Source organism: Anneissia japonica, unplaced genomic scaffold (assembly GCF_011630105.1).
Source record: "Anneissia japonica isolate Jap-2015-1 unplaced genomic scaffold, ASM1163010v1 scaffold288039_len1115542_cov189, whole genome shotgun sequence".
Classification (NCBI taxonomy): Eukaryota; Metazoa; Echinodermata; class Crinoidea; order Comatulida; family Comatulidae; genus Anneissia; species Anneissia japonica.
This window is the reverse complement of record NW_022726160.1, coordinates 516,365-529,571: the sequence shown is the minus strand read 5'-3', so window position 1 is coordinate 529,571 and position 13,207 is coordinate 516,365. Positions and strand designations below refer to the sequence as shown.

General features: G+C 32.6%; 1 protein-coding gene across 1 annotated transcript in view; it reads left to right on the top strand.

Moving 5' to 3' along the window:
- Positions 1–13,207, top strand: part of LOC117113035 (clustered mitochondria protein homolog) — a 43,161-nt gene that overhangs the window by 1,744 nt on the left and 28,210 nt on the right. The window contains exon 2 of the mRNA XM_033256258.1: positions 9,318–9,720. Within this exon, the coding sequence (XP_033112149.1) occupies positions 9,373–9,720 (348 nt within the window). The 5' untranslated portion in view covers positions 9,318–9,372. The remainder of the gene's footprint in view (positions 1–9,317; positions 9,721–13,207) is intronic.

The window sequence follows — 13,207 nt, the reverse complement described above, 5'->3', positions numbered from 1 at the left end:
GATTGAAAGAGTTTTAAAGACCGAAGTCTATATATTTGTTAATTGTTTGTTAAATTCCCTAATTTTGGCGTACAATTTTAGTGCGATTTTCAGTCGATAAATTTTGCTGATTGTGAGAGGAATAACAAAATGTTTGTTAGTCGCACACAGCTGTTGAACTTTTGACCCTGAGACTATATTTACACCTTAAACTATTAACAAAGATAATAATGTTTCTCATTCATAATATGTGTTATTTGGTGAATGGTGAATTTTTTTTTTTACTGTAGCTTCATGAAAATATTCTATCCCATTGCAGAGCTCATAAACATCCATTAGGCCTTTACATTTATTAGATTTATTTTTGAAAATCACTAACCATAGTAAATATGTATGAGTAGGTCCAAGAGTATGATAGATAAGTTGCTATCGCTTGTTGGTAACCGCAGATCTTTGTATAGTCATACTGTTGATTTATAACATTATTACTATTATAGCACTCGTAAACTACTGTAGTGAAACTATTATATATCAGTCTGAGTGATAAATGGTGCTTTTATCAATGAGCAAACACTTGGCCACCCTCAATATAAAGTATAACCTTAATCAATATATTTAGTATAAATTTATAAGAATATTTTGAAATTGACTTCTGTGGCTCTAAACTGCTTAAAATCTCCCTTTAGGTTACTTGTAGTAAGGTGTTTTTTTGTCCTGTTTATAAAAATCTCCTAATTTGCATGGGGAAATTAGCCACAAAAGATAGGAATACTTTTCAGGGTGAAAAGTTGTCAGATCAATTGTGTTTTTTATTTAATATGGTTATTTCCTAAAAAGCCTGTTCATGCATAAAATGCAGTAATCTAATTATTCTTTGGCCAAATATCTCACCCATGTCTGTTTTAATAGAGGAGGCTTACTGTAGACTCCATGACCTTTTATTTAAGAAGACTACCAATGACAAACTGAAACAGTCATTGGGCATTTGCAAGTACTACAGATTGCTTTTGAGAAGTTGGGTTCTTAGATTTCTTCAGATATTTCAATTCAATTCAGTTTATTCATCAAAGAAATGTTAAAATAGCAATAAAATACATAATATAATAAAAAAGATCAAATGGACAACCATGAAAAGCTAAAAGAGCTTGTACAAATGTGGTGTCCAATAGGCTTACTATTTAAAAAGTTAAGTAAAATATGTTTAAAATTAAAAAGCATTCAATAATATAATTAAAATATTTCAGATTAGGATAAAATACGAAGATGTATACAATTCAAAATAGAAAATTAAAATGTTCTGGAAAAAGAGATATCTAAAAAATGTTTTTTTTTCTCAATTTCACCTTAGTTTTATACTTTAGCTGCTTAAATTATTATTAGCCAATCAAAATTACTAGAAAGAAATGTAGGCCTAGATTTCATATACTGTAGGACATTCACAGTAGAGTTTCAAATTTCTTTAATTTTATTGGCTGCGCTATTTGGAGGGATCTTGCTCTTATTTCACAGAGCTTGGTATGCTTCAGAGTCTGTAGATTACTTTCACTTTTTGAGCTGATCCCTTACTCATGCATGGAATTATGTAATGAAAAATTCTGCAATAATTTATTGAATGGCACCGTTTACATGTGAGTAATTTTATCCATTATGATGTGACACGGCAGCGTCATCTTTGCAACTGTTAGAAGTTCATATCAGTTTCATACGGAATTTGTTTAGTATGAGCATTAATTTTCAAATATTCATTAAAATATAATATTTTTAATTAATTTAATAATGAGTGAGCTTGATGGATGTATGAGCTATTATCAGTAATTAATTACTGTAACTACCAACATTGCTTCCCACCTTGACTCCAATAGTAATACACATGCATTGCATATATGGCCCGATAGGCTATTAGTGAATGTGTCAAAGGGGATGTGTAGGATTGAGATACCTAGGCCTATATTGTTGGGTTATCTAGTTGAAATCTCTGTCACAGATGGCCCAGTCATCATCATTTGGTTGTGGTCTAGATGTACAATTTTAGTAGTCAATATTTGTGCATACAAATATGAGAAAGTGAGTATATGCTGTAGGTCATGAATATGTATGAGATTGAGGAGTTGTGTCTGTCTTGGAATGTATACATATATATTTATTAATGTGTGCATTTGATGCTCTATTAATATTTGATATTTTTATATTTTAAACCAATTTGTACAGTATGCATTCTAACTAAGCACATATAGTAGGTTGAAATGAATGATTAATAATCCAATGATTATTAATAATGTTACATAAAATAGAATTTTTAAAATTTAGCTGGTAGTGTTACTGTATGCTAACTAATAGACAGATGGTATTTTCTGAAGAGTTGTGAGGTATTTGAAGCATTCTAAGAGGGCAGGCATAGAAATGTACCTTGCTACTTCTGTAGCCAGGCCTTCACCACGTAATTACTGGATGACGTCAACAGGGACAGCTATCAATTAATGTTGACCGCATTGGGTAAAGTGGCTGTGGAGTCATAATGTTCGTGACATCACGTTTGTAGAAGTCCTGCTGATGATATGTATGTTGTCGTAAGAGTTTTTATTTATAGCCGTTTCATTTGCTCATTCATTTTTTTTTTCTGAGATGTCAATCTTGTTTAAGATTAAATTAACTTTAATGATAAAGATATAGGTCACTTTAAATCATTTAGATTTTGTTTCTAAAACTTGTAAAATGTAGGAAATGTTTAGTTAATTGTTAATTAAGGGACTGAAGAGATCAAAACATAATTATACTGTGTCAAAAAAAAAATATTTTGGTGCAGTGTGTCTTTAAACTTAAATTTATTGTTAAACCAGACTGCTTGTGGGCTTGCATATATAGTTATTTGTTCGTCATCAAATCTAATTTTATTTTATTCTAATTTTAACCACTGACCCATGACTTAAAGTTTGTACAAACTTATTTTGGTCTCCATCCACATGCTTATTTATTCGATTTCTAATTTACAGTAGGCCTATATGATTTTTTTTCTTTTTTTGTAATATTAGTTAAGTTTGCATTTACTGCACTTTTTATGTTGTGTGTGGAAAAACCAATAAAACAAACAAATAAGATTTTGAGATTTATATTATATTGTAGTACTGTGACATGGGATCTCCCAATTAAGTACTGTACCCTCCAACCAAATAGCGTTTGTAAACTTTTGTGAAATCGTAAGAGAGGTAATTATTTCCGACTCGGAGTACACATAATATTTTCACTTGGTACCTACTCAAATTGTCTTTACCCCTTATTTGTATAATTGGCACTCAATATAGACAATTAATATTGTAAAAGTTCCAGTAATAGTTTAATAAATTAGGCAAATGTTTTCAGATCATTTATTTGCTTTTGCTTTAACATCACAATTTACGATAGCCGATACACTACAGTATAATATGTTTGCAAAAATCTTATTTAAAAGTAGCAAATTTAAGTAGATGGGGAGAAGGTATATTAAAATTCTGTTATAATGTGATACTATTTAAACAGTTCTTTTGTGATTGTTGAGTGAAATGCCTGCAAGCCAAAATTGTATATGACAAAGGCCATTGATCTTGCACGCGTGTGTACAATATACCATTACCTCGTTTCAGTTGACCTACATTAACGAGTATTCCCACACCCCCTGAAGTAACTACTGTACATTGTACGGTGTACCCTGTACTGTACAGAACATGGTGTACCTTGTACAGGTAAGCTTACAATTTTAGTAAACAACACAACCTATTTACTAAATTGTAGGCTTCATTTGTTTGCTTATTGATTTTCTAGTGGCATTATTGATTTTAGGAACACCCTACTATCATAGTGGTGTCCATGGGTGTATCAGTTTTAGGAGTGCGAAGGAGTGATTGTGCTCCTTTTAAAAACAAAGGTTTGAGAATGTATGATATGAAGGATTCGTATTTTTTCACCAATGTGGGTTGATAGCTTAAATAATGCTAATATTATCAAACCTACACCTTTTTTAAGGTCACTAAAATTAGGCTAAAAATGGTTTGCTTGTTGTCAATCGCTGCCCCTAGTTTCCTGAATAAATATTGAGGGGGACAGGCATTTTTGACATTTTTTTAGAATCTTGTTTATTCCATGAACAAAATTACCACTGTGCAAATATATTACAGTGTAATAAATGGCTGTTTCCAAAGAACGCTTACACAAAGATGCCATCAAAAAGTTTGCTATCCCGCAAGTCATTTTAACAAATGTGAAGCTTTTTTTCTCTTGGTAAATACCACACATGTTGCGTTGCATTGCACAATATACATTAATGATTTACCTTGTTAGCCCTCAACTAAAATTTTTACCACCTGACACCAAACAAACATATTTGTTTTTTTGACCTTTTTCGACTTTAATCAAGTGAAAATAACATGTTATGGATTTCATATACACTCTTGAGCACAGGTAGCCATACCGATGTTGTTGGCATTTCAGTCCAAATCAATGCCTGTTTAAAATGCATTGATTTTTTTGCAAACATTAGCATGTATAACTATCACACTCGTCAGATTACGGTACTTAATGCATAAATTTAAGATTTCTTGCAAGCTTGTTACAATTATTCCAATGTAGGATTTTTTAGGATTTTGCTAGGAAATTATATATAAATGCCATTTCCAGTAAAGTGCAGGGCTGTTTGGTTTTTGTCTTGATGTCTTAAGGAAGTGCTCTTCTGGTCAATCCATAACAAAGGAATAACCAATCCATTTTAACCCAGCTTTGTAATTTGGTACTAACCACAATTATGGGGATCAGTGACCCTAGCTGACTCAACTGGGTCCCTATGATTATGCTACTTCTCAATGGCTGACTGACTGACCTTTGGGTAAGAAGCCAATGAATATTCATGGTTTAAAGCCAGCAAAAATCACTGCAGGCAAGATAAAGTACATATTAATACAATATTGGTAGCATACTATAATCTTATCTTGATCAGCTAAGAATTATTGTATGGTGTTCCAGTGATAAGAGTGTGTAATAGACTGTATATGAACTACTATAGTAGTACAGTACCAAAGTATAAGGCCTAGCTATGTACAAGGTAAGTTTGTTCCTCACTATTAACTTTTCTTTATATAGTAGGCCTAGCCTTTGATCAAGATTATCTCTCTGTGGTACCATAAAATAATGGGATAACAAATCATGAATCCTATTATTGAGTAAATAATTGAATTGATCATTTAAATGGATTATTATGAAATTTTGAATATTCCTAATTTATAATTTCTTGCAAATTTAATTATATACAGTACCTAAATCTAATATAAACTTGAAGAAAATATTTTTTTAATGCATTTAAATATACAGTAATTTTATATTAAATTATTATTCAACAATGGAACAAGACAAAACTGTTCCTGACAATGAAGAGATGTTAAAAGAAATATATCTATAGATATTGTCGTACTGTTAAATATCTGCTAGCAAATTTATTGATTTTTTTAAATAGTAAAACATCTCTAAATCAATAAAATATGATTTTTGTTCATCTGCCTGGGCTCACTTTAACTTAACTTTAACTCTTTTTTTTTTACTTTGAAAGTAGACAACTTTGGTGGTGCTTTTGCGATCATCTCAAATTTTAATTTTAAGGTTTTTCATAATTATTTTTGTGGCAATTTAAAAATTTGAAATTAATGTAAAGGTATTACATAATACAGGAACATTTTGTGTAATAAACTTAATTGGCCAGGAAACTTTTTTCATTATAATATTTATATGGAAAAAGTAAACTAACGTGAATGTTATTTTAAGCAATTTAATGTTATTTTAAGCAATTTAAATACAGTAGTGCATTTTTTTTTTGCTATTTTTATTCTCAAGTCTTAATACAGGTGCAGTAGGATGTCTTTAATTTAATTACTGTGCAATTGTGCTGGTGGTATTCTTAATGTGTACTAAAAGATTTGTGGTATCAAAAATCTCCACGCTGCCCTAGTCGTACAGCCATGATATTAATGAGAATGCTGTAAATAAATACAATAAGTTGAACAAATACTGTTTCAGTTATCATAATGGTAGATAAGTTTTATTGTTAATGTTAATGAGCATGTATAGTTCTTTTATTTTCATTTTTATGAAGCTATTTTTTATCCCTGGTCATTTAATCCACATGCGTAAGTGTTGCTTCTGTAATCAGTGCAGTATTTCTCAATCCCACTGGGTATCAATTTATACTCCTGGGTGGAAAGAAGCAATGCAGAAGTGCCCAAGGGCACAATTGAATTTCACAGTGTAAGGTTTCTTAACCTTAAAGTTGGGAGACCAAACCGTTAGGCCAAGTAACAACAAATCCTTGTTTCCTGTCCCAGGTTTTCCCAAAAGTTGGTGAGGGAGACACTTGATATTTGATACTTGTTATTTTTCACAGTTCATCAAAATATGCCAAAGCATGTTCTCAATGTTATAAAAATGTGTCGTAAACAATTTGTCATTACTTCTCTTGCTGTTTAATGATCTTTGTGTTTAAAAATGTATTTGTAACCTATGAAATGTGTCGGCAATTGAAATTTTGCATTTTTTACGTAAAAAATCTCCAAAATTTTTAAGAATAACAAAAACAAAAAAATGTATGCGGGCCCAAAAAATGGTGAGGGAGGGAACAGGAAACAAGGAATTTTTGTTTGGCTTTTATTGATTTACAAACCACTTCCATACCTGAATAAATGATTAGTGTAACTATTTTAATCATTTTTCCTGCCATTTTTTATTTATCCACGGTAAATTAAAGATATAAAAATTGATTTTCTTTATTCCTATTATTCTTATCACAACTGCTAATAATTTTTATATAATCTGATGTACTAATAACATATTTACTCAACACTACTGCCAGTTATCAATTATAACAATGTAATTAAAAGGCTATTGTGCGATGTGAACTTTAACTTATTAATAAAACAGCCTTTTTTACCAGCTGGTAAATCTCATATTAAACATGTGTAGGTACTTGTATTAAATCCTCAATGAAATTTACAGAATCTGAAAAGAACAATGCATGTATTTTTCAAATTTTTCATTAAAAATAATTTGTTGGTATTGAAAGGAATTAATATAATTTCCTTCAGTGGAAAATTATATATGAGAATACTAAATGTTATTAGCCCTTTAGCTTTGTAATTTGTGTATTTTTCTAACCTTGTAACTTTGGTGTCAAAATAAGAAACATGAATTTTTTTCTATAAACTCATGATGACGTTAATTTTGTTTTGCATTCGTAAGATTTAATACTGTGCTGTCTTCCGTAAGACTGTTGAGGTAATAAATAATGCAAGAATGGGATACATACAGAGTTCAACAATCAAGTCACTTGGTAAACTGTAAACATGCAAATATTTAACCTACATTTAAATATTGTTGGAATTTACTTATTGGATTTACTTGGTGATTACTGTGATAAAAAGTGGTTTGTGAAACTTGTTCTATATTCTACTGAATAGTTGATACCTCTGGATTACATTAGCACAGTATAGTACATACAGTAATTGTGAAAATTTGTTGTCTGATCTTTAGTACATAATACTGTACTGGTATACAATTACTATTACAGGTAAATAGATTTAATGGCACTTATTAACTGCCAAAAGGGAGAGAAAATTAAACTGTTCACAGCTACTGTAACAACATATTTTATAAGAACACAAAACAAAATAAGAAAAAATTAAGGCTAAGGTAAAATTCCAAATGAGGTTTTTATTTTTTTTAATATAAAAACCAACAAACCTTATCTTATATGAGAATATTAAATGTTATTAGCCCTTTAGCTTTGTAATTTGTGTATTTTTCTTAACTTTGGTGTCAAAATAAGAAACATGAATTTTTTTCTATAAATTCATGATGACGTTAATTTTGTTTTGCATTCGTAAGATTTAATACTGTGCTGTCTTCCGTAAGACTGTTGAGGTAATAAATAATGCAAGAATGGGATACATACAGAGTTCAACAATCAAGTCACTTGGTAAACTGTAAACATGCAAATATTTAACCTACATTTAAATATTGTTGGAATTTACTTATTGGATTTACTTGGTGATTACTGTGATAAAAAGTGGTTTGTGAAACTTGTTCTATATTCTACTGAATAGTTGATACCTCCGGATTACATTAGCACAGTATAGTACATACAGTAATTGTGAAAATTTGTTGTCTGATCTTTAGTACATAATACTGTACTGGTATACAATTACTATTACAGGTAAATAGATTTAATGGCAGTTAATAACTGCCAAAAGGAAGAGAAAATTAAACTGTTCACAGCTACTGTAACAACATATTTTATAAGAACACAAAACAAAATAAGAAAAAATTAAGGCTAAGGTAAAATTTCAAATGAGGTTTTTATTTTTTTAAATATAAAAACAAACAAACCTTATCTGTACCTTACCGTATTGTCTCTAATAAACGCCCCGGGGCGTTGCATTTTTCCGGGGTGGGGGGGTTAATGTGCAGGGTATCTCCAGGCCTCCTGCTATTTTGCTGTTCCTTCGTTTGTTGCTGGTTATTTGAACATCAATAATTCCTTGTGTTTCAAAAAGAAATGAAATATCTTCGAGTTCTCTTGGGGTAAATGTCCGACGATGCAGCGCGGTGCTTCTCCTTTCACAACAACAATCGCGTGCTTGTCAAAAACATGTCGGCCTCATGAACTAGCACTGCACCACCGCACAGAACAGTAGCTGCCACCGCACGCAAAACACCCAACTTGAAGAAACATTCTCACTACGGTATAGACTTCATTGACCAGCCACCTTGAATCAAATCAGCGTCGAACACGCGACACATTAACATATATTAGAGATAATACGGTATGTGAATTAGGTGTGACTACAGTATGATACACTCTACAATGCAGTACTGGTCTACAAACATAATTTTCTATCTTTGAAAAGTGAAAAATAAGAACAAAATAAGAACATTGAGTCTGAAATTGGCAAAAAGAACACTAAGCCTGGACAAAATTTTACTGTTTCTTATAAAAAAGAAAAAAGTGGACATTATCATCAAATGCTACGAACTCTCGCTGTTTGCTTTGATGTTTGCTCTGAATGTTTAATCAGAGAGTCTTGTAATATTTGATTTCCAATAAGGGCAACATTTTTTCTATAGTATCAATGACCTATAGATCAGTCTATGTTTACAGAATGTGCATTTAGGGATTGCAGTCGTTTGGAGATGAATGGTCGAAGGTCAAAAGTTTAAATTTAGTATTGGGAAAAGGATGAACTCTTCAAGCCTTTATAATTTTCTTGCATTCTGTCCATTGTCAATATACCAGAACATTCATAGTAATGTGGATATTTACTTTTTTACAGGAACTTAAGTGTTAGAGAACACGATTTCACATTTGAATAACTTCAAAGAAGCTAGATGGAAGTAGACCAAAAACATATAGAATTGAAAGACATGAACGTTATCACAGATGACAGAGACAAGAAGGGACAGTGTCCCTTTGCAGGGACAATTGGTGACAAATGCGAGATGGAAAATGTCATGAAAGCCAACGGTCATCTAGAAGATCTCAAAAAATCTCTTTTGATAAATGAGATGTCAGCCTTAGTTAACGGTGAATCAACCTCACCAGAATCGAAGGACAAAGATGTGAAGGAGAAAGTTGAGGACGCAGCGAAGTCAAATGTAGAAGATGTTGTAGTCATTCCAGAAACTATGTTCACAATAAAGATTTCCCCACCAGGGACAGATGCTTTTGACTTGCAGGTAAGAAACCCAAGTGAGAAGTCATGATTTGGTATAATATTGACTACTCATGAAGACAATGGTGGAATCTATTGCCCCGAGGTGTAGTGGAGACCGTAACCTATCTTGCCCTCAAACTTGAGACTGCCTTTGAGACCTGAAATGTGGGGTGGTCTCCAAATACTGTAGTAGGTCGGCTTTGTGTTCAAAAGTTGAAGCTTGTTAATTGGTACTTCGAAAAGAAGGTCTCAAATTAGAAGGGTACTGGAATTCAGGATGTAATTAATTAGCAAATTTAGAACCGCTGTAAAAACTATTAAACAATTCCCCACCTGGGACTGATAACTTTGATATACAGGATACCAATGAGTCAAAACAAAAAAAAGGGTTGGTATAGTAGCTTGTAGATTTATAGGGACAGATTGGAAAGTTAAAAAAATAAAGAAAAAGAAATTATTGATCGCCCAAACACCTTGGAGGTTTCAGTCCAGACATCTAGAAAACAACCCTAGATAGTGTTGTCCCTTGATCGTCCCCCCTGTCGGACATCTCTGGATCTGCCCTGATTTATGATGTGAAAAGGATGAATCAAATGTCAACAGACAACATAAGTAAAATATTTATGTTTTGGCATGACAATAGAGTAAATTATGTTTGTGTGAAATATAATACGGACAGTTAGCCCTGCAATTCAAGACCACCTTTTGGACCTAGAAATTTGGGGTGGTCTCGGTGTTTGGTCTCTATATAGAGGGTTAGCTTAGTGGTAATAGACTGGTTCTTTGAAAAAAGGGGTCTCTAAATGACGGGGGTTCCGAATAGTAGGTGCACTCAGTGACGCCTCTCCAAAAATTATTTGGCCCCCCTTCCCTAGTTGTTCAACTAAAAAATCATTTGCAAGTAGCTAAATATCACCTAAAATCACTGTTTTTGCCAGTTAGTGCCCCACAACTGATCATTGAACTCCCCCACTTCACCTTGTACACCCTCCCCAACCCTCATTTCAAGACTTCTAGATATCCCACTGGGTGCACTATTTAGTAGGGTAATCAATAGCTTAATGCAGTTGCATAATTAGAACCTCTGTAGTGACCTAACTTCTCAAGTAAAAACATTGACCTGGACAAATTGTAATGACCTAATTGGCTAACCCTGACAGTAGTAAGTATTATCCTTGAGTGCAGGGGTAGATTGCAAAATATAATTAGTGAAGCCATCTTAATAATTAGATTAGTGTTTATTCCTTAGTTTACCCTCTGTCTTAAGCCTCTATAAGTCCTAATCTCTATTTACAGGAACTTGCAGTTTATGTATGATGACTGATTTATCTTCAAGGTTTTTCTTTGTCCATTTTTTTTTTTTTTTTTTTATAAAAGAACATTAACTACCAGATTAGGTTGATGGTCGACACAAATTTATCCATGTGTTTAAATCCATAAGGCGGGACTTTTATTATACCATGTTTAGCGAACCCGCCGACTGCAAATATTGATGATTTCAAATGAAAATTTTATTTTTGAACAATTAGCACACCCACCGCTACAAAAAAGGGAAAATTTAAGAAAAAAATAAAAGTTTTTCTTTTTTATTACGCCCTCTGCGGCCTTGAAATCTCCAAAGATTAGATATGTATTTTCTTCCTAATTATATGAATTCGAAGCACTTAACCATCCTGTTTTACATTCACCAATAAAATTTTATTTTTATTTTCTTCTCCATCTGGATGTTTTTGGCAAAACTTTGCTAAATAAGAAAACAAAATTTTATTTTTATTTTTATTCCGCTCTCCTCTGATGATCTTTAGAAAAATAAGTACATGAAACAAGGAATAAGAAAAGTCTCGCCTAACCAGTCTTCATTATAGTCAGTGATATGATGTGCCAATATGATATTCCCACTTTCTCCTGACCAATATTAAACTACTTCAAAACAAGTAATGACCAGTTCCAGATTTGAACCAAACCCTCCAAGTTAAGAGTCTGAATAGCTACAGTATATGTGCCAACCGCCAATGATCGGTTATTAAATGACCTATGTTAAGCATAAACTGAATTGTTGTAGTTGACCCAGTTCTTAATGAACCTTAGTCCGTATGTAACAAAAGAAATTATATCATTAAAAATGTAAATTTATTACACTACAGTACTTACCCATATTGGTTTCGATTTCACAATTTTATGCTAAAATTAATGAACAGGTTATGAGGGCTACCACCAGTTAATGTTGTTAATGTTTAAACAAAACTGCCTGAATGGATTCACTTTACTCTTTTCACATTACTTGTATTTTCTCTCCTGTCCAGATAAATTTTCTTTGACAAAACCAGTAGTATGCCCATATATCGTCATGACCATATTTAGGTATTTCACATGTTTTTGTCAAAAAAAATATGATAGTCTGGCAGGGCTTTACTCAACTTCCTCCCATAGTGCTGATGAGTACCAAAATGGTGCAGTTATCTATCTACATAGTTCCTCTAATACATCACCTGTTTAATTTCTGGGGTAGCTTGACCATCTGCTCTGCAACTCCAGGAAACTATTGGATCTAATTGCTTCCAATAGATCATTTTAATGATTAATTCACGCTTCTTCCCTCTTTTGTATTACAAAAATAGAAACTTATCTCTCCCATTTTTGTAAAGATAAAGTGACTATTAATGCCTGCGTGGGATTGAGACCCTGTTTGGGGTCACAAGCTATACCATCATGGGTCACAGACAGTTGCATGGGTCGATAGGGTTGCGTAAATGTTGATTGGGTTTGTATATTTATAGACTTTAAAATAGGCATTGTGTACCTATTGTAGGCCCTATACAAACAAATTGAAGAGTATAAATATTAAGTTTACCTTTTTTAAAATGTTGCCTTAGCACTTTTTCCAGTTAAGCTAGTAACTACCACGCATTCCCAATTGCGTAGCATCCATTATAACATGCAATTTAGTCTATTAAATACAGGGGTGGCCATTAAAATCAGTTGGAGGGCAAAAGTCAATTTTTAATTTAACACCGAGGGCCGCACACTAACTTTGATGTTTCCATTTTGCTTCCAAAAACCTTTAAGCACTGCTTTTAAGCCACTTTATTCTCAGTTTTAATATTACTTTTTACAGATGATCAGTGTCGGGCCGTAAAAAACAAGGCGATTTCTAGCTAATGTTGTTTGGGGGCCACACACATAGGGTTTTTTATTCATTTCCGCGGGCCGCAAAAAATCCGCTGGCAGACTGCATGTGGCCCGCGGGCCACACTTTGCCCACTTGTGATTTATTACCTCCTTGAATTCAGGCATTCATTAACAAAATGCAGCATGTACTATTTTGTTATACCTCATAAAGTACACATTTCAAATATTTGTTGTGTGATGATTTTGTTTTTATTGGTCTCCAATTGGAGTAGGTCTGTACTGCAAGGTGGTAAGTGTAAAATCTCAGAGGTCCTACCCTGTAGGTTAAAATCCTGGATAGTTAACAAGGTTTTTCTCGCATAACTTGTAAGAACTCCTCT